Source organism: Pongo pygmaeus, chromosome 1, assembly GCF_028885625.2.
Source record: "Pongo pygmaeus isolate AG05252 chromosome 1, NHGRI_mPonPyg2-v2.0_pri, whole genome shotgun sequence".
NCBI classification, from domain to species: Eukaryota; Metazoa; Chordata; class Mammalia; order Primates; family Hominidae; genus Pongo; species Pongo pygmaeus.
This window is the reverse complement of record NC_072373.2, coordinates 220,122,975-220,143,771: the sequence shown is the minus strand read 5'-3', so window position 1 is coordinate 220,143,771 and position 20,797 is coordinate 220,122,975. Positions and strand designations below refer to the sequence as shown.

The following is a 20,797-nucleotide window of genomic DNA, read 5'->3' as shown; positions in this document are numbered from 1 at the left end:
GTTGGCCAGGCTGGTCTCTTACTCCTGACCTGAAATGATCCGGCCACCTCAGCCTCCCAAAGTGCTGAGATTATAGGCATGAGCCACTGTGCCCGGCCGCAGAAAAGCTTCTTACCTTGAGCAGGGGCATCTCTCGAGCCTGCTGGATTAAAAGGTGCATTTCGTTGATCTGCTGCCGCACAAGGGGTGGTACTGGGTTGCAGCAAGCTATGATGCCCTGAGGTTCCCTGAAGGCAAGTAAGAACACACTCAGCTTGTCACTCAGAAACGCAGCCCTTAAAGGCTTCCAGATAAGAATAATGACTGGGTAAAGCCAGGCTGCCACCTAAGCTGAAGCTACAGGTAGGTGACTAAGGAAACACTGATGTCAGGCCAGCCTAGGCCAACTTCTTCACGTGTTCTTTGCGACACCAGGCTTTAAGTGGATCCCTCTTGGAGCCTGACTCCCACAATCAGGGAGAGCTGAAAGTAAGTGCCACAGCACTGTGGATTCTCAATTCCACAGGGGGCAACCAATGGGCTGTGGATTTTCATTCTTGCTTATACTTCAATCAAGATCACAAAATGTTTAAGATCATGAGCTGCTTTAATTTGGAAGAAAGTATAGATGAGAGAATCTGGGACATTTTCTTCCCTTGCAAGTAGATACTACAAGGCTCAGAGACTTAAAATAAACTCAAACTAAGGTATAATCATTGAAATGATTCCAGCTCAGAAGTTTTAGTTCTTAAATGGCAGCCTGAGGGCAGAAATTCTATATTCCTTCAACTTGCTACCTTCCAAGCTTAGAGCATTAATCTCTGAGTAAGCAGCCTTGGGTAATAGCAACCAGAAAAGCTTGATTTTGAAGAACATCAGATCTACTGAGAAAGTTGGAACATATTAATCAGCTTTGAGACTCACTTAGGCAGTTCTTCAGCTATTTTCAGCATCATGTGGTTTGGCAGTACATATCTGAAAAAAAAAAAAAAACCACACACACACACACACAGTGGGGACACATTACATTCAGCCAGTAAGTTCCATTAGATGCTGTCACATAGGGGAAACAACCAGCTTTCATAGCAAAAGAAAAAAGCCCATTATTTATTTGTTATTAGATCTCCTCAGCCTGGAAACAAGTATTAAAAGAATCTCTAATCCCTTACCCGTAACTTTCATCTTCCCTGCGAGCTGTTTTATCCCTCCAGGCAAACAGCAGCTGAAAGGCTGTCAACTGCTGCGTGTTAAGGTGCTTCTTTTGCTTCCTATAGAGTTCAAGGTAGGACTCATCCGTGAAGATAGGTTTGATGAATTTCTACAAAGTATTAGAGAATATTCAAAATCAACGGGAATCAAAATTGTGCCCTGGGCTCTGCAAAACGTTTGGCTCTTTTCATGAATGTAAGGAGCAAACCTAAGAACTAGAACCTGGCCAGACACAGAGCCCGAGTGTTGCGGTCTGTGTGACTGCGGCTGAGGTGTACCTTGAGGCAGATGTCCCTGCTCCGTTGCCACACCACCTGCAGCTGCATGGGCTGCCCGTTGCCGCGCTCCCACAGCTCCAGCCTCATTTTGTCATAGATGTATAGCAGGTAATGGGTGTCATCCCGGGCGTAGCTGAGCATCTCCTCAGGCAGAGGGCTGGAATTGCAGAGGACACTGTTTTACTGATTGCCCCCAAGGACAGCAATTCAATTTGTCTATTCCTTGGGTGCTGGGACTTCCTTAGACCCTTCCAATATGAAAGATCCTTTCATAGTCAATACTGCAGTTACGCCAACATTTCCTGCATTTTAACATGATAAACCAGTATTTTAACAGCTGGGGAGAACTGGAGGCAGGGTAATGTGGTGGTTAAAATAAGGGCACTGTCAGCTACTCTGGACACACACAAGAGGCAGTAGAAAAGGGGCCACTGTTGTCCTGAGTTCAAATCTCAGCTCCAGATGTCTGTCCTTGGACAAGTTCCTTAACCTCTTTGGGCTGACCCACCTAACTTGTGAAATGGGAACCAGGTACTTCATAGGCTGTTGTGAGGACTACATAGGACCACATCCTTGAAGCACTTAGCCCAGAGCTTGGCACAGGGTAAGGGCTCCGTAACAGGGCATGGTTTTTAGATTTTATCAATTTTTATCTTTTATTTGGACTTTATCAGTCCAAATGTAATTTTACTTTTATATTTAGAAATTCTGGCATTCTGGGCCAGGCGCGGTGGCTCACACCTGTAATCCCAGCACTTTGGGAGGCCGAGGCGGGAGGATCACCTGAGGTCAGGAGATCGAGACCAGCCTGACCAACATGGAGAAACCTCGTCTCTACTGAAAATACAAAATTAGCCAGGCATGGTGGCGGGCGCCTGTAATCCCAGCTACTCGGGAGGCTGAGGCAGGAGAATTGCTTGAACCCGGGAGGCAGAGGTTGTGGTGAGCCGAGATCGTGCCATTGCACCCCAGCCTGGGCAACAACAGTGAAACTCCGTCTCAAAAAAAAAAAAAAAAAAGAAAAAAAGAAATTCTGGCATTCTGGCATGTGGAATTCCTGGAAAAGCTCAGCAGCACCTTCCTATGACAGGTGCAACCTCGGAGAGGTAGCAAACAAGCAGAAAATGACCAAGCTGAGCAAGGCCTGCAGGAAGTGGGGCAAAACTGCTATCTTATACCACAAAAAACGCTCAGGATAAAGCTAAACAACAGTGTCCCTTAGAATTCTTTCCCACCTATGGAAGATCATCTTACACACACACACAATCATCCCTACGGAAGATCTTACACACACACACACACACACACACAAAATCATCTAGTAGAAAGATCCCAGTTTCAAACAAGAGACGAGCATGGGCAAATACTGATGCGGCACCTCTTTTTCAGCCACTATTTCCATGAAACACAGTGTAACTGCATCAGCCCATCATAGTCCACATTATCATTCAAGAATTTCTGACCACTTTTACGCTGCTGAAGATGCCTGGCGAAAAGCCTGATGCCATTCATCTCAATGAGCGTGGTAGGGCTCAAACCCAGGTCTCTCTGGATGACAGGTTAATGAATAATCATTTTCTTCTGCCACCCACATTTCCTCATTAAGAGCAAACTGACCGTATTCTCCAATCAGCCAGCTGATATTGCTTGTTTGAGTCCACGTTGCAGTAGAGTTTCAGGAGATGATCGAGTGAGTGCCTGCCCAGGTTAAGAAGGCGTGCTGCCTGATGAGTATCAAACATGTTTACTACATACAACCCAAAGTCTTTCTGTAGCCATTCTATGTCTGAATCAGCACCATGGAAGACCTGAAAACAGAACCAAAGTCATGCAGTACACTGGTAGCAGGCCACTCATGCTCAGAAATTAACTCTGCCTCTAGTTTATTAGAACACTGAAATTAGAAGGTAGTCTCCGCTGTCCCGTCTGTAGTGCAGTGGTGTGATCTTGGCTCACTGCAACTTCCGCCTCCCATGCTCCAGCAATCCTCCCACTTCGGCCTCCCAAGTAGTTGGGATTATAGCGTGCCACCATGCCCAGCTAAACTTTGGTATTTTTTGTAGAGACGGGGTTTCACTATGTTCCCCAGGCTGGTCTCGATCTCCTGGGCTCAAGTGATCCTCCTGCCTCAGCTTCCCAAAGTGCTGGGATTACAGGCCTGAGCCACCTCACCTGGCTGAAGCCAATGTTCTAATCAAGATTAGATATATGCAGCTGGGCATGGTGGCTCACATCTGTAATCCCAGCACTTTGGGCCAAGGTGGGTGGATTGCTTGAGGTCAGGAGTTTGAGACCAGCCTGATCAACATGGCAAAACCCTGTCTCTACTAAAAATACAAAAATTAGCCGGGCATGGTGGCGCATGCCTGTAACCCCAGCTACTTGGGAGGCCGAGGCAGGAGAATTGCTTGAACCCGGGAGGTGGAGGTTGCAGTGAGCCAAGATCGTACCATTGTACTTCAGCCTGGGCCAACAAGAGCAAAACTGTCTCAAAAAAAAAAAAAAAAAAAAAATTAGATATATGCAGTTTAAAATGTTTCTTTTGTCTTCAGCCACAGCTTTCCACACTCCTGATTCCATAAGCTTGAAGTCTGAAACTGTTATCAACCAAGGAGACACATGAAAGCAGCTCTAGTAGCTTCAGTACAGTCATTAAGTCCAAACAATCTTGATGGCTGGGGCTCACTGCAGTAATCATTAAAATGATTTAACATTTTTCTGGGTGGTAACAAGCTAAGTCTTAGCTGTTCTAACAGGGATTTAGAAACAAAAGCCATTTAGCACAGTACCCTAGTTAGGAAATGACATGATTCCTCCCAACTTGACTGGGTCTAGGTTGAAATAATGAAATAGTACACTGAAAAGCACTAAAAATCTTGTATGAGCTCACATGCATGAGTTACAAAAGGCTGGCTGACCTTAACGATGGCTGGGTCTGTGAGGCTCTCATTGAGAATGTACATGTCACTTCGAAGCTCGAGGGTGTCAATGATGAAGTCTTCCGTCCGAGTGGAAATTTGCATCAGGCAGGTCAGTCCCAGGAAGCTCCTGTAAGAGTGGTGCTAAACCCCACGGAAGGAGGGGAGAAGAGGAAAAACAAAGATTTTAGACTTTCCTTTACTGATTTTGAAAAGTCAGCTACAAAGCTAAGTTATATGATTAATTTTTTACCAAAAAAAATTACAATTAGTATCAATTTTATACTTCTCCAATAGGTGAACTCACAGTAAATGTAAAAATTTTACCCAGGGTCATTTATAAGATACCTCCAAGTCGACTGCAAATTCCTGACAATTCAAGAGCTTTTCGTTGAGTTCCACGAGTTCATCCAGGGAGGAAATGAAACGGCATGGTGTCTCTTCTATAGGTCTATATAACTGGATCAAGAGAATAGTAAGAAAAAGGGAGAGATATAGAAACCATCCCCCAGTAAAGTACAAAGTGAACTACGAGTTTGAGAAATGACCCAAAACTAACTTCTACCTTAAAGATCTTCAAGGAAAGTCAAAATTGCATCAATGAATCTACTTATTTGATTCCTCTTGGGCTACTACATGGCACCTTTAAACTAAGGCTGGGTACTAACCTGGGGTTGTGGCTTTTGAAGCACTGAATCTGGTGGGGTAAAGTGATTTAGTTCATATTGATAAGGATGTGCAAACCTGAGTAAATAAAACAAAAAGAGAAATCATTCTGATTAATTCCATGATTCAAGGGAAAAATAATGCCTCTTATCCAATCTGTAAAAACAAATGAGAAAAGTCCACTGTGAAAATATCTTCCCTTTATAAAGAGCTTCATTATTTCAGTAATTCAAGTACAAATCATAAATCAGATGATATCTGCTCACTCTTAAAATATGATAATTAAGTCTATTAATTTCTTTAGCGAGCTGGAGACCCAAGCAGCTTTATAAAGATTTGAGTACTTATTTGCAAAGTACTGTATGGTTGATGTTGTGGATAATACCAAAATGAGAAATATGTAATTCTTGCAGTTTGAAATAACAAATCTGTAAAGTAAGGATGAAGCAAATATTTCAGTTGGCCACGAGCTTAATGTTATATTTTTTCTGATCCTAAGAAATCTGTATAAAAATCCTCAACTTGTGGTGTGTTCCACGAGGATCACGGTAGCCCAGGAGGGCAGGGCTGCCGTTCATGGCCTTTATTTCTCCAGCACTTAGCCTGTGGCCTCACATTGCAGAGCTGGGGCTAAAGCCATGAATGCCCAGACAGACTCTGGCTCTATGTGAGGAAAAGGCCAACACTAACCAAATTTTTATCACCTTTTTGCATTATACTAAAGGCAAAGTCCATTGGTCTATTTTAAGTGAAGTTTTTCCAAGATGCTTATACTGCCAGTAAAAAATGCCTTTTCTTTACTAAATTCATAAATGAGCCTTGGGCTGAGCATGGTGGCTCATGCCTGTAATCCCAGAACTCTGGAAAGTCAAGGCAGGAGGACTGCTTGAGGCCAGGAGTTTCAGGCCAGCCTGGGCAACACAGAAAGACCCTGTGTTTACAAAAATAAAAACTAAAATTAAAAAACAAGCCAGGTACAGTGATGTGTGCCTGTAGTCCCAGCTACTAGGGAGGCTGAGGCAGGGGGATTGCTTGAGCCCCAGGGGTCAAGGCTACAGTGAGCTATGATTGCACTATGGCACCCAGCCTGGGTGACAGAGCAAAACTAAAAAAAAAAAAAAGTGAGCCTTACCTAGTATTTGAATCCTAATAAGAAAGGCAGAGCAGTATAGTATGGAGGAAAGACAAATTTAAGAAAACATGGGGCTGGGTGTGGTGGCTCAGGCCTGTAATCCCAGCACTTTGGGAGGCCAAGGAGGGTGGATCACCTGAAGTCAGGAGTTCGAGACCAGCCTGACCAACATGATGAAACCCTGTCTCTACTAAAAAAAAAAAAGATACAAAATTAGCCAGGTGTGGTGGTGGCACATGCCTATAATAATCCCAGCTACTTGGGAGGCTGAGGCAGGAGAATCATTTGAACTCAGGAGGCAGAGGTTGCAGTCGGCTGAGATTGCACCATTGTACTCCAGCCTCAGCAACAAGAGCGAAACCCCATCTCAAAAAAAAAAAAAAAAAAAGAAAGAAAGAAAACATGGGCCAGCTCTGGCCAGGCACAGTGGTTCATGCCTGTAATCCCAATCCTTTGGGAGGGCAGGTTGGGAGGACTGCTGAGGCCAGAAATTCAAGACGAGACTGGGCATATAGAAAATACAAAAATTAGCTGTGCGTGATGGCTCACGCCTGTGGTCACAGCTACTTGGGAGGCAGAGGCAGGAGGATCACTTGAACCCAGGAGGTAAAGGCTGTAGTGAGCTGTGTTCATGCCACCACACTCCAGTCTGGGCGACAGAGCAAGACCCTGTCTCAAAGAAGTTCCAACTCTACAAGAAGTCTGCATCTCTAATTTCGCTTTTACATCTTTTTTTTTTTTTGCGATGGAGTCTTACTCTGTCACTCAGGCTGGAGTGCAGTGATGCCATCTCGGCTCACTGCAACCTCCACCTCCCAGGTTCAAGCGATTCTCCTGCCTCAGCCTCCCGAGTAGCTGGGATTACAGGCACACACCACCTCGCCTGGCTAATTTTTGTATTTTCAGTAGAGATGGGGTTTCACCATGTTGGCCAGGCTGGTCTGGAACTCCTCACCTCAGGTGATCCACCAGTCTCAGCCTCCCAAAGTGCTGGGATTACAGGCATGAGCCACTGCACCCAGCCTTCGTGTTTTACATCTATACAATGGGAATGAGAGCAACTGCTACTTCTCAGGACTGCAGTGAGGTTTACATGAGGCAATGCTGTGCAGGCCCTTCGTGAACACAAACAGCAGGTTTTATTGCTAAGGCCCAGGTTGGGGTAAGGAGGAAATCACTGCTCCTCAGATTGTTTTCATGTATATACTCCACAAAAGTGAAACTGTGAAAATGTGGCAAAAAGGTAAGTACTCACGGCAGAAGGTCAGACACAGGCAAACACTTACATGTCTTGCTCAACCTGCTGGGTTCTCTGCTGATGGATGAAATCAGCCAGTGCAGGGGGGACGTCCAAGTCCTCAGGACGATCCTGTGGGCGTTCCCGCCTTTCCTTAGAGAGAGCTTGGGATCCAAGCAGTAACAAAAACATCATTAGCACATTCATGTCTTTTCTAGTTACACAGGGGTAAACTGGTTCCCTTTGTTTTTTGGCTTTTTTTTTTGAGACAGGGTCATGTTCTGTCCCCCAGGCTGAAGCGTGGTGGCACAATCACAGCTCACTGTAGCCTTGACTTCCTAGGCTCAAGTGATCCTCCCACTTCAGCCTCTGGAATAGCTGAACTGGGCTGCCTTTGAACAAAGGAGGGTTGAAGAGAGACCTGTACACCCTTCCTGGTTTTTGCATCAAATAAAGTGAGACTCAAACACAGGCAAAGTATGCACTATTTACCTTGAGGGAGAGGTTTCTGAGCATTGGGTTTGATGAAGATTTTAGGAAGAAATGGTGTGTTGGAATTGTCAATCTTCTCTCGAAACTTGAGCTGAGGTCGGATGATATTTTTTGCATGAAGCAGCCGGAAAGTTTCAGATTTTGCTTTTTTGCCATATTCTGCTGCCTATGATCAACAAATACAAATACTTTATAACACAGCAACTTAATGAATTAGAAAAGTAAATTCCAATTTATGACTTCCGAGGAAACAAGAACATCGCAAAGGCCATTCATTCAAGAAGGTATGTGCATGTGGAGATCTCCAGAAAGAGGAGAGGAGGATGTAATTAGGTTGTGTGTGTTTATGAGAACAAACTAAAGGAGACAGTGGCCAGTTCTCTAATAAATTAGAACAGAAATGCATGTTAGAATGAGCAAAATCTCTATTATGAAGCTGACATCAAGAGCTCTAGTTAATCTGAAAAGCCCTCACCTTACGGTTCCAGCTGGACACTACCGTTTTGGGGACCTGCAAGCCGGCAGGGAGGACAGGCTGTTGATTCTTGTTTACACCTGAGGCTTCATCCAGTAAAATACCCTAAGAGTAGAAGAGGTACTGGTTAAGCATTTTTCCTTTTGAGGTTAGCAGAGTTAACTACCTAACATTTTATTTATTTAACACGGAGTATCACTCTGTCGCCCAGGCTGGAGTGCAGTGGCACGATCTCGGCTCACTGCAACTCTTTACAGTTCTGAATTGGGCTCACTGCAACCTCTCCCTCCAGGGTTCAAGCGATTCTCCTGCCTCAGCCTCCCGAGTAGCTGGGATTACGGGTGTGCACCACCACACCTGGCTAATTTTTGTATTTTTAGTAGAGATGGGGTTTCACCCGGTTGGCCAGGCTGGTCTCGAACTCCTGACCTCAAGTGATCCGCCCGCCTGAGCCTCCCAAAATGCTGGGATTATAGGCGTGAGCCACCGCGCCCGGCCTAATTACCTAACATTTTAAAGAGATGTATTCAGAGACATTTGTGTAAGAAAATATACATATATAAGAACAGATCAATGTATGTATCAAAACATCATGTTGTATGTGATAAATATATAGATGGTCCCCAATGTATGACAGTTTGACTTATAATTTTTTGAGTTTACAATGGTGTGAAAGTGATTTGCATTTAGTAGAGTCCATATTTCAAGTACACTTACAACCTGTTTTTCTTTTCTCTTTTTTTTTTTTTTTTTTGAGACAGAGTCTTGCTCTGTTGCCAGGCTGGAGTGTAATGGCACAATCTCAGCTCACTGCAACCTGCCTCCCAGGTTCAAGCGATTCTCCTGCCTCAGCCTCCCAAGTAGTTGGGACTACAGGCATGCACCACCACGCCCAGCTAATTTTTGTATTTTTAGTAGAGACAGGGTTTCACCATGTTGGCCAGGATGGTCTCAATCTCTTGACCTTGTGATCTGCCTGCCTCGGCCTCCCAATGTGCTAGGATTACAGGTGTAAGCCACTGCGCCTGGCCCTGTTTTTCTTTTTTTTTTTGAGAGGGAGTCTCACTCTGTTGCCCAGGCTGGAGTGCAGTGGTCCAATCTCAGCTTGCTGCAGTCTTCGCCTCCTGGGTTCAAGCAATTCTCGTGCCTCAGCCTCCCGAGTATCTGGGACTACAGGCGCACGCCACCACGCCCAGCTAATTTTTGTATTTTTTAGTAGAGATGGGGTTTCACTATGTTGACCAAGCTGGTCTTGAATTCCTGACCTCAAGTGATCCACCTGCCTTGGCCTCCCAAAGTGCTAGGATTACAGGCATGAGCTACTGTGCCCGGCCACAACCTGTTTTTCACTTTCAGAAGTGTATTCAACGCTACTTGAATTACATGAGATGAATATTCAACACTGTATTATAAAAATAGGCTTTGTGTAAGATTTTGCCCAACTGTAGACTAATGGAAGTTTCCTGAGCACATTTAAAGCAGGTTCAGTTATGTTATTTGGTAAGTAAGGTGTATTAAATGCATTTTTGACTTATAATATAGGTTTATTGAGACATAACCAATTGTAAATGAAGGATCACCTATACAATTTTTGTCAATAAAAAAATAAATAAAAATTTTACAAAGTTGATCAATAAAGGTGATTAGTATGTCATGCCAAGTAATTAATGCATTATTTGCTCAAAGGCAGGTAGGACAGTAATTACCCACGCCCAATATTCGATTGACTCTTTAAAGCTCTGAATTGGGCTGAAAATTCTAATATAATTTAACAGTGTAATGCAGTCCCTGGACTGCATACATTAAACATACAAGTATACTATTTAGAATGAGACTGCAGGGAGTCCTCATCTATTTTGCACTTTAAAGCAGATGTGAAATATCAGCTTGGGCACTACTAACAGAGGCACAACCAGGTGATACATAGGATTATGGCAGGACTGGAAATCACAATATACCAGAAACTGCTGCAAGATTTGTGGGCATTTAGACAAGGTAAGAGATGACTTCATGGGACAGGAAGGCATGATTTAAATATTTTCAGGACTGTCAGATGGTTGAGGTTAGATTTGTTTTCCACGATCTCTATGTATTTCTGTGAAAATAATGTTCTGCCATAGAATTAGGCATAAATAGATAGTAAGCAAGACAGAATAATACACATCTCCTTCCAATCCTGTGAGCTGGGGGGTTAAGTAGATTTTGAGTAACAGTACAAATAAACTAAATTTTGGTTGGGGGATATAAATGCCTCTTCTCTTGCAATACAAATAGAATTTGCAAATCTTGTCAGGCATGGTGGCTCATGCCTGTAATCCTAGTGACTAAGGAGGCTGAGGTGGGGGGGGATTGTTTGAGGCCAGGATTGTTTGAGGAGTTCAAGACCAGCCTGGGCAACACAGCAAGACACTGTCTCTATAAAATAAAAAAAAAAAATTTAGCCAGACGTGGTGGTGCACACCTGCAGTCCCAGCTACTTGGGAGGCTGTGGTGGGAGGATCGCTTGAGCCCAGGAGTTCAAGGTTGCAGTGAGCTATGGTTGCACCACTGCACTCCAGCCTGGGTGACAGAGCAAGACTTCAGTATCCAAAAAAATAAAAACGGAATTTGCAGATCTGGAAGGTAGATTCAGAATAAGGCACTTTATTTATTTATTAATTTTAAATAAAGACAAGATCTCACTATGTTGCCCAGGCTGGTTCTGGAACTCCTGAGCTCAAGCAATCCTCTTACCTTGGCCTCCTATAGTGCTAGGATTACAGGAGTGAGCCACTGAACCTGGCCAGAATAAGGCACTTTAACTTTTTTTCTTTTTTTTTTTTTTTTTGAGACGGAGTTTCACTCTTGATGCCCAGGCTGGAATGCGATGGTGCAATCTTGGCTCACTGTAACCTCTGCCTCATGGGTTCAAGCGATTCTCCTGCTTCAGCCTCCCGAGTAGCTGGGATTACAAGTGCCCACCGCAACACTCAGCTAATTTTTTGTATTTTTAGTAGAGACGGGGTTTTACCATGTCGGCCAGGCTGGTCCTGAACCCCTGACCTCAGGTAGATGATCCACCCACCTCGGCCTCCCAAAGTGCTGGGATTATAGGCGTAAGCCACCATGCCAGGCCACCTTTTTTTGTTTTTGAGACAGAGTCTCACTCTGTCATCCAGGCTGGAGTGCAGTGGCATGATCTTGGCTCACTGCAACCTCGGCCTCCTGGGTTCCAGCGATTCTCCTGCCTCAGCCTCCCGAATAGCTGGAATGACAGGTGTGTGCCACCATGGCCCGGCTAGTTTTTATATTTTAATAGAGACGGGGTTTCACCATGTTGGTCAGGCTGGTCTCGAACTCCTGTCCTCAGGTGATCCGCCTGCCTTGGCCTCCCAAAGTTCTGGGATTGTAGGTGTGAGCCACCACACCTGGCTGGAATAAGGCACTCTAAAAACAGTCTTTCAGGCTCGGTGAGGTGGCTCACGCCTGTAATCCCAGCACTTTGGGAGGCCAAGACAGGCAGATCACTTGAAGTCAGGAGTTTGAGACCAGCCTGGCTAATATGACGAAACAATGTCTCTACTAAAAATACAAAAATTAGCCAGGAATAGTGGTGGGTGCCTGTAATCCCAGCTACTCCGGAGGCTGAGGCAGGAGAATCGCTTGAAGCTGGGAGGTGGAGGTTGCAGTGAACCTGGGAGGTGGAGGTTGCAGTGAACCGACATTGCCCCACTGCACTCCAGCCTGGGTGACCGAGCAAGACTCCGTCTCAAAAAAAAAAAAGAAGCTTCCATGGGGCAGTAATATTTTTAAGACAACTGTAATTATTTTTTAGAAAAAAATATACCAACTATCAGAAGGGAATGTTATTATAAGAAATGTTAAGCTTATTTCCTTTTCATTTTCTAGGGTGCCTGGGTTGCTCTGTCTATCCGTATATTTTAATAATACAAAGCTCTTTGTTTTTTACCATAAGAGTAAGGGAAGGCCGGGTGTGGTGGCTCACGCCTGTAATCCCAGCATTCTGGGAGGCTGAGGTGGGCAGATCACAAGGTCACGAGATCGAGACCATCCTGGCTAACACAGTGAAACCCTGTCTCTACTAAAAATACAAAAAAATTAGCCGGGTGTGGTGGCGGGCGCCTGTAGTCCCAGCTACTCGGGAGGCTGAGGCAGGAGAGTGTTGTGAACCGGGGAGGCAGAGCTTGCAGTGAGCCGAGATCGCATCACTGCACTCCAGCCTGGGCGACAGAGCGAGACTCCGTCTCAAAAACAAAACAAAACAAAATAAAGAGTAAGGGAAAATACTCACCACTCTCTCCAGAATTACATCATTGGCATCAACTAGTAAATCAAACTTGTCGTCCAACTCAGTCACTTTACTTCGATCCTTAATGTTGCTGCGACACCCATGGTACTGCATTACTCTGCTCATGCTAAGGAAAGGAAAACCAAGGTTAGCTTGTAGATTTTTATTTCATTTGTTTACATTCTGTGAGAGAGAATGTTCAAATGATGTGGCTCAGACTGTTCCCAACACATCTTTTTTTTTTTTTTTGAGACAGTCTTGCTCTGTTGCCCAGGCTAGAGTTCAGTGGCATGATCTTGGCTCTCTGCAACCTCAACCTCCTGGGTTCAAGCGATTCTCGTGTCTCAGCCTCCTGAGTAGCTGGGATTACAGGCACATGCCACCAGGTCCAGTTAATTTTTGTATTTTTAGTAAAGACGAGGTTTCGCCATGTTGGCCAGGCTGGTCTCGAACTCCTGACCTGAAGTGATCTGCCTGCCTCCACCTCCTGGATTCAAGCGATTCTCGTGCCTCAGCCTCCTGAGTAGCTGGGATTATAGGCACATGCCACCAGGTCTGGCTAATTTTTGTATTTTTAGTAAAGATGACGTTTCACCACGTTGGCCAGGCTGGTCTCGAACTCTTGACCTGAAGTGATCCACCTGCCTCGGCCTCCCAAAGTTCTGGGATTACAGGTGTGAGCCATGAGCCCAGCCTTTTTCTTTCTTTCTTTCCTTTTTTTTTTTTTTTTTTTTTAAAGAGACAGGGTCTTGCTCTGTTACCCAGGCTGGAATGCAGCAGTACAATCACAGCTCCCTGTAGCCTCGAACTCCTGGGCTCAAGTGATACTCCCAGCTCAGCCTCCCAAGTAGCTGCGACCTGGGACCAGCTACTTTAAAAATTTTTTGTAGGGATGGAGTCTCCCTATGTTGCCCAGGCTGGTCTTGAACTCCTGGGCTCAAGCGATCCTTCTGCCTCGGCCTCCCAAAGCACTAGGATTACAGGCATGAGCTGCCATGTCTGGCCCCCAATACTTTTTGATGAAACCAATAAAACTTGCACCCTAGCCGGGCGCAGTGGCTCACACCTGTAATCATAGCACTTCAGGAGTGGTCAGGACTTCGAGACCAGCCTGGCCAACATGGTGAAACCCCATCTCTACTAAAAATACAAAAAACTGGCTAGGCGCAGTGGCTTATACCTGTAATCCCAACACTATGGGAGGCCGAGGTGGGTGGATCACAAGGTCAGGAGTTTGAGACCAGCCTGGCCAACATGGTGAAACTTCTACTAAAAATACAAAAATTAGCCGGGAATGGTGGTACATGCCTGTTATCCCAGCTACTGGGGAGGCTGAGGCACAAGAATCGCTTGATCTTGGGAGGTGGAGGTTGCAGTGAGCCGAGATCACGCCACTGCACTTCAGCCTGGACGACAGAGCAAGACTCCGTCCCCCCCCCCCAAAAAAAAAAGCTGGTCGTGGTGGTGTACACCTGTAATCCCAGCTACTCGGGAGGCTGAGGCAGGTGAATCGCTTGAACCTGGGAGGCGCAGGTTGCAGCGAGCCGAGATTGAGCCAATGCACTCCAGCCTGGGTGATGAAGCGAGACTCCATCTCAAAAAAAATAAAAATAAATAAAAAAAGAAATACCTGCTACTCTACAAGTTGTGGGAAAGAATCTTGGATCTGGCCAGGTGCGGTGGCTCACGCCTGCAATCCTAGCACTTTGGGAGGCCGAGGTGGGTGGATCACGAGGTCAGGAGATCGAGACCATCCTGGCTAACATGGTGAAACCCTGTCTGTACTAAAAATACAAAAAATTAGCCGGGCGTGTTGGCGGGCGCCTGTAGTCCCAGCTACTCAGGAGGCTGAGGCAGGAGAATAGCGTGAACCTGGGAGGCGGAGCTTGCAGTGAGCCGAGATCGCGCCACTGCACTCCAGCCTGGGCAATAGAGCGAGACTCTGTCTCAAAAAGAAAAAAAAAAAGAATCTTGGCTCTAAGTGTTCACGTCCCATTTAATTAAAAAAGATTTGTACAAAAATCAATATATTTTTTCAGTACAAAAGTCAATACATTTTTTAAAGGCTAAACTAAAAATATACCAAGTAATATGTCCCTAATCAAAATCCATTGCTTCAATTTTCACATTTTATAGCTCTTCATACCACAGAAAATGTTTAACGAAAAATAAATTTCAGGAAAAATTTATCTACCTCTTTGTTTTCATTTCTTTTCACTAACACAAGAAAACAAAATACAGTACTTACCACTGAAGCAACCTGTCTCCCTGTGTTTCGCAAAATGCTTGGAAGCCAGGAAAACTTCGGTAAAAATCATACTCATCGCCAAACTGTGGTAGGCCCCCAGATGCCTTGGTGACTGCCACCACGGACCCAAGAGCAAACTGTCAAAAACAAGAAAAGATGGCATGTTTACACATGGATCCCCATTCATTTGATATGTCATTTTTTTGATCTATCGTATACAAGGTATCTACTCTTCATCCATCAAAAAAGTACTCATTTAGTGCCAAACCCCAATCTAATCTAGGCCCTGAGAATACAATAGTGAACAGGAAACCAAGTTTGGAGCTTATATTCTTGGGAGAGTTGAGAGACAGAACAAACACATACGTATATAATCTGACTAATATTCACAAAAACCTGGGGTTGAATCTTGACTGATTCTACGTATTAACTGAGATCTTGGACAAGTGATTGCTATATTTGGACTTTAGTGTTCTCCTCTGAAAAACAGGAAAAATAAAAAGGGCCTGCACCACAGAGTTTTTGTGAGGATAGAATGAATAAGCTAATAAAAGCACTTAGGACAGTTCTTGGCACATAAGTGTAACTATTATGACTCAGGTTCAGATCCAAGAGCTTTCTACAGGAATTTGTTTTTGTGTTTTCATCTGGATGAGCATCTAAAAACAATACAAGCTTATCCTAGATCCTTGGACGACAAATTTATAACAGCTACTATCTAAAACTGGATTTGTGTTTACTGTTCAGTTAGTGTCAAGGTTCTCTATTTTAACTGTTGTGAGGTAACGAAAAAAAACCGTGAAGTGACATAAATGATGGCTGATCATGTGAAGGCCAAATAACGTCATTGTGAGTTGTGTGAATAAACATTTCCCAAGAAAAAAGCAGAGAAAGGAGGTGGGAAATTAAGTCACAGAGGGGACCAGTAGCTTATGAGCATGACCGCCACACAACCAGGACCACAGTTAGTGGTCCAGGAACTATTGAGAGCCATGTTAATGAATCAATAGCATTAGCTAACAGCAAATTAGATAAGATACAACGTTAGTGGAATTTCTGTAAATTTATAGGGTTAATTTACAAATTATTTTAGTTTCATGGCTTTGTAAGAGCTATGCACACCTTAAGCCTAGTTGTACGTTTGCTCATATTTAAGCTAAGTTATACAAAGATCTTAAGTGAACGCTCTGTGTACCTTCCAGGAGTTACTAATAAATGTGCAATGGGGCTTTAACAGATGACATTTAAATCAGGGTTAAAAATTATGTAGGACCGGACTTCAGAAACAGAGGAAGAGAAGGGCCATCCTGGCCGCGGGAGGAGACAACTCCAGGCAAGTGTGGGAAGCGCGAAGCAGCCGAGCACCTGCGGAAAGCTGGTCGGGTGGCTAGGGCGTGGCGAGCGCGACGTCGCAAGGGCTAGGGACGTCTGGGTGGCAAGCAAGCCTTTCCCAGGATGCGAGACGGCTTTCCACATTTGGGCCTACATGGACTTAAGCTCGCAAGCGGGACGCCCCTCAGTGTCCGTTTCCGAGGCCCCATCCCCGGAGAGTGCAGGAGAGTCTGCGCCCAGGGCGGACAGAGGCCCCGCGACCCTCGCTCGGGCTCCACTACGGCGGGCGGGCATTGGCTGCCCAGAGGGCCCGGGTCGGCTTCCGGCGGCCGCGGGCGACTCCTGGCACCCCCGAGGCCCCGCGAACTCACCTTCACAAAACTGTCGGCGTCCGGGAAGCCTGGCAGCACCATCTCTTCGTCGGATTTGGACGCGCTGGTCGCCGACAGGACCCTGGGCTCCCGGGTACTGGGTGGCGCCATTTTTTCAGCCTGCACAGCTCGTCTCGCGAGAGCTTCTCGGCCGACGCGACGGGACGCGTGCGCACCACGCATGCGCCAGGTCGAAGCGGCGGGCGGGGCGCCTGCTTATAGTGTGGGGAGTCTGCGATTGGGATGGGGCGCCTGCGATTAGGGTGGCACTTCCGAGCGCTCTGGCGTGAATTTCGCGTTCTTTTACCTCATATTGTATCATCCCAATAACCCTGTGATCTAGGGTGCGGCCTGGAGGACCTGATTATCACATATATTTTTGACACGAGGTTTGCCTAATCTGGTTTCGAACTCTTGAGCTCAAGCGATCCTCCCACCTTAGCCTGCGAAGTAGCTGGGACCCCAGGCGAGGCCACGAGCCCCACTTATCCTCGTGTTTTTTTAAAAAATAAAAAATAAAAAAAAACAACAAAAAACACCGGGATTACCGGGCGTGGTGGCGCACATCAGTAGTCCCAGCTGCTCGGGAGGCTAAGGTGGGATGGTTGCTTGAGCCGAGGAGGTGGAGGCTCCACTGCACTCCAGCCGGAGTGACAGGGTGAAACCCTGTCTCAAAAATTTCTTTTTAAAGTTATGTTTTTGAGGCTGGGTGCGGTGACTCACACCTGTAATCCCAACACTTTAGGAGGCCGAGGCGGGTGGATCACCTGAGGTCGGGAGTTGGAGACCAGCCTGGCCAACATGGCGAAACCCCGTCTCTACTAAAAATACAAAAATTAGTCGGGCCTGGTGGCACACGCCTGTAATCCCAGCTACTCGGGAGGCTGAGGTTTGAGCCCGGGAGGTGGAGGTTACAGTGACCCGAGATCGAACCCACTGCATTCCAGCCTGGGCAACAGAGTGAGACCTTGTCACAAACAAACAAAAAAAACATGTTTTTGAGACAAAGTTTCACTCTGTTGCTCTCCCAAAGTGCTGGGATTACAGATACGAGTCATCAGCGTGCAGCCTATTTTTATTTTTTTTGAGACGGAGTCTTCGCTCTGTTGCCCAGCCTGGAGTGCAGTGGCGCAATCTCAGCTCACTGCAACCTCCCGCCTCCCGGGTTCAAGGAATTCTCTTGCCTCAGCCTCCCAAGTAGCTGGGATTACAGGCATGCACCACCACGCTCGGCTAATTTTTTTTGTATTTTTAGTAGAAACGGGGTTTCACCATATTGGCCAGGCTGGTCTCGAACTCCTGACCTTGTGATCCTCCCGCCTTGACCTCCCAGACTGCTGGGATTACAGGCAGAGCCACCGTGCCTGCCCTGTTTATTTTATTTTTTTTTGAGACAGAGTCTCACTCTGCTGCCCAGGCTGGAGTGCAGTGGTGCAATCTTAGCTCACTGCAACCTCCGCTTCCTGGGTTCAAGTAGTTGGGATTACAGGCGTGTGCCCCAATGCCCGGCTAATTTTTTTTTTTTTTGTATTTTTAGTAGAGATGGGGTTTCACCATGTTGGCCAGGCTGGTCTTGAACTCCTGACCTCAAGTGATACACCTGCTTTGGCCTCCCAAAGTGCTGGGATTACAGGTGTGAGCCACCAGCGCCTGGCTTATTTTTTTAGACTGCATCTTACCAACCTGGTCTCGAACTCCTGGGCTGAAGCCGTCCTTTCACCTCACTGGGATTACAGGCGGGAACCACTGTGCCCGGCCCAGCCTCATATTTAAAGTCACCTCCTCCCAAGCTCTGGCTGGTTCTGTGTTCCCCCCACCCATTTGGTCTTGACTCCTGCAATTAATTACACCTCCCCTGCCCCCCGGATCTATCTTTTCTCTCTCTATTGGTTCATTCCTAACAGCCTACAAGTACACTGACATCTTTCCCAACTAAAAGAGAAAAGGAAAAAACACTGGCTCCTACATCTCCTTCCAACTGCCATCACCTCTCTTGCCCTTTACAGGTAAGCTTCTGAAGAAAGTGTCTAGCTCCAACTGTGCTTCCTCCCTCCAGTACCCTCTGAACTCCAAGCAGACGTTCTTTCCTGCAGACATCGCTGGAACCATTCTGGTTAACAGAGTGGGAACTCAGTACACATTTGTGAAGTGAACTCTTGGAAGAGCTCTTGTGAGGAAGGCACCGAATTATCAGGCAGCTCAAGAGATAGATTCTCTCCTGAAATTAGAGATGGGATGCCCTTAATACAAATTCATTCCACCCATTAAGTGTTCAATAAATCTTCAGCTATCCAATTAAGAGAATACTTGCTTTTCACTTTTTCCGTGTGTGTGTGCTTCAGGTACACAGGTACCCTGGCAGGACAAACGCCTAGTACATTTAGTATTTTTGAGGACCTATTTCACGTGGTTCAACCTAATACCACATGTCAGGCTGTGCTAAATGCTCCTCCATGGATTATCTTGTCTTTCAGACAGCCTCACAAGGTAGGGCTTACCCACACTTTCAGAGGAGACAAGCAGAGAGAATCTATGTAACTTATCCAAGGTCACAAAGGTACTATGAGATGGAGTTGATATTTGAAACTCAGTTAAGTTGACACTACAGCCTTGATTCCTTTTTTTTTGTGAGACGAAGTCTCACTCTGTTGCCCAGGCTGGAGTGCAATGACGCAATCTTGGCTCACTGCAACCTCCGCCTCCTAGGTTCAAGTGATTCTCCTGCCTCAGCCTCCTGAGTAGCTGGGATTACAGGCGTGCACCACCACACCCAGCTAATTTTGCATTTTTAAGTAAGAGATGGGGTTTCACCATGTGGGCAAGGCTAGTCTCGAACTCCTGACCTCGTGATCCACCCGCCTCGGCCTCCCAAAGTGCTGGGATTACAGGCATAAGCCACCATGCCCGGCCTCAGCCTTGATTCTTAAAAAATACAATTGGCTGGGTGCAGTGGCTCACACGTGTAATCTTAGCACTTTGGGAGGCTGAGGTGGGAGGATGGCCTGAGCTCACCAGTTTGAGATCAGCCTGGGCAACATGGCGAGAATCAGTCTCTACAAAAAATACAAAAATTAGCCGAGTGTGATGGCATGCACCTGTAGTCCCAGCTACTCAGGAGGCTGAGGTGGGAGGATAACTCATGCCCAGGAGGTGGAGGCTGCAGTAAGCTGAGATTGCACCACTGCCCCCCAGCCTGGGTGATAGTGCCAGACCTTGTCTCCAAAAAAAAAAAAGAAAAAAAATACAGTTAACCTGTGAACAACACCTGGTGATTAGGGGCTCCCATCCCTTTGAGCAGTCGAAAATCCACATATAGCTTTTAACTCCCCCAAAACTAAAAGCCTCCTGTTGACCAGAGGCCTTACCGATAACAAACGGTCAACTGACACATATTGTGTATATGTATTGTATTCTTACAATAAATTAAGAAAATTATAAGGAAAATATATTTACTATTCATCAAGTGGATCATCATAAAGATCTTCATCCTTGTTTATGTATTTATTTTTAGAGATAGGGTCTCTGTCATCCAGGCTGGAGTGCAGTGGCACAGTCATAGCTTACTGTAAGCTTGAACTCCTGGGCTCAAACAATCCTCTGGCCTCAGCATCCAGGGTAGACTGGGCCCATGCCACCATGCCCAACTAATTTTTTTATTTTTTGTAGAGGCAGGGTCTCACTATGTTTCCCAGGCTGGTCTCAAACTCCTAGATTCAAGCAATCCTCTCACCTTAGCTTCTCAAAGTGTTGGGGTTATAGGCATGAGCTGCCGTGCCTGGCTGGACTAAACTGTATTTAAAGGCCTCCACTAGCTCCTCCCCTGCCTTTGATAGTTCGTCTCAACAAACCCAGAAGGCTTTGCTTAGATATAACTTAAAACCTATTGGATTCACCAAAGACCTTAATCCAGACTCTTATATCCTAAAGAATATATCTTTATCACTGACAGCCACCATTTTCCTGCGTCCATTCATTCTCACACCTTTATCGTTCATGAATGGTAACATCACTGTAGTCACTGAGAGTTATTTCATCTGGAGCCAAGAAAGTTATGGTGACCATATTTTCTGGAGCAAATAGGTGATACATGGTTTAGGACTGTAACAGAAAATCCAAGTAGGTATGTGACTTTCTAGCTGTGAGTGTTAGAACTGTTATTAGTATCACCATTG

General features: G+C 45.7%; 1 protein-coding gene across 1 annotated transcript in view; it reads right to left on the bottom strand.

Moving 5' to 3' along the window:
• EXOSC10 (exosome component 10) overlaps positions 1-16,915 on the bottom strand; it is a 29,264-nt gene extending 12,349 nt beyond the window's left edge. The window contains exons 1-14 of the mRNA XM_054439572.2: positions 16,626-16,915; positions 14,923-15,059; positions 12,678-12,801; positions 8,387-8,491; positions 7,912-8,077; positions 7,469-7,583; positions 5,053-5,128; positions 4,733-4,843; positions 4,385-4,528; positions 3,084-3,274; positions 1,467-1,623; positions 1,149-1,297; positions 904-954; positions 116-227 (exon numbers count right to left, since the gene is read on the bottom strand). Coding sequence (XP_054295547.2) covers positions 116-227; positions 904-954; positions 1,149-1,297; positions 1,467-1,623; positions 3,084-3,274; positions 4,385-4,528; positions 4,733-4,843; positions 5,053-5,128; positions 7,469-7,583; positions 7,912-8,077; positions 8,387-8,491; positions 12,678-12,801; positions 14,923-15,059; positions 16,626-16,808 — 1,821 coding nt within the window. The 5' untranslated portion in view covers positions 16,809-16,915. The remainder of the gene's footprint in view (positions 1-115; positions 228-903; positions 955-1,148; positions 1,298-1,466; positions 1,624-3,083; positions 3,275-4,384; positions 4,529-4,732; positions 4,844-5,052; positions 5,129-7,468; positions 7,584-7,911; positions 8,078-8,386; positions 8,492-12,677; positions 12,802-14,922; positions 15,060-16,625) is intronic.
• Between the last annotated feature and the right edge of the window lie 3,882 nt (positions 16,916-20,797).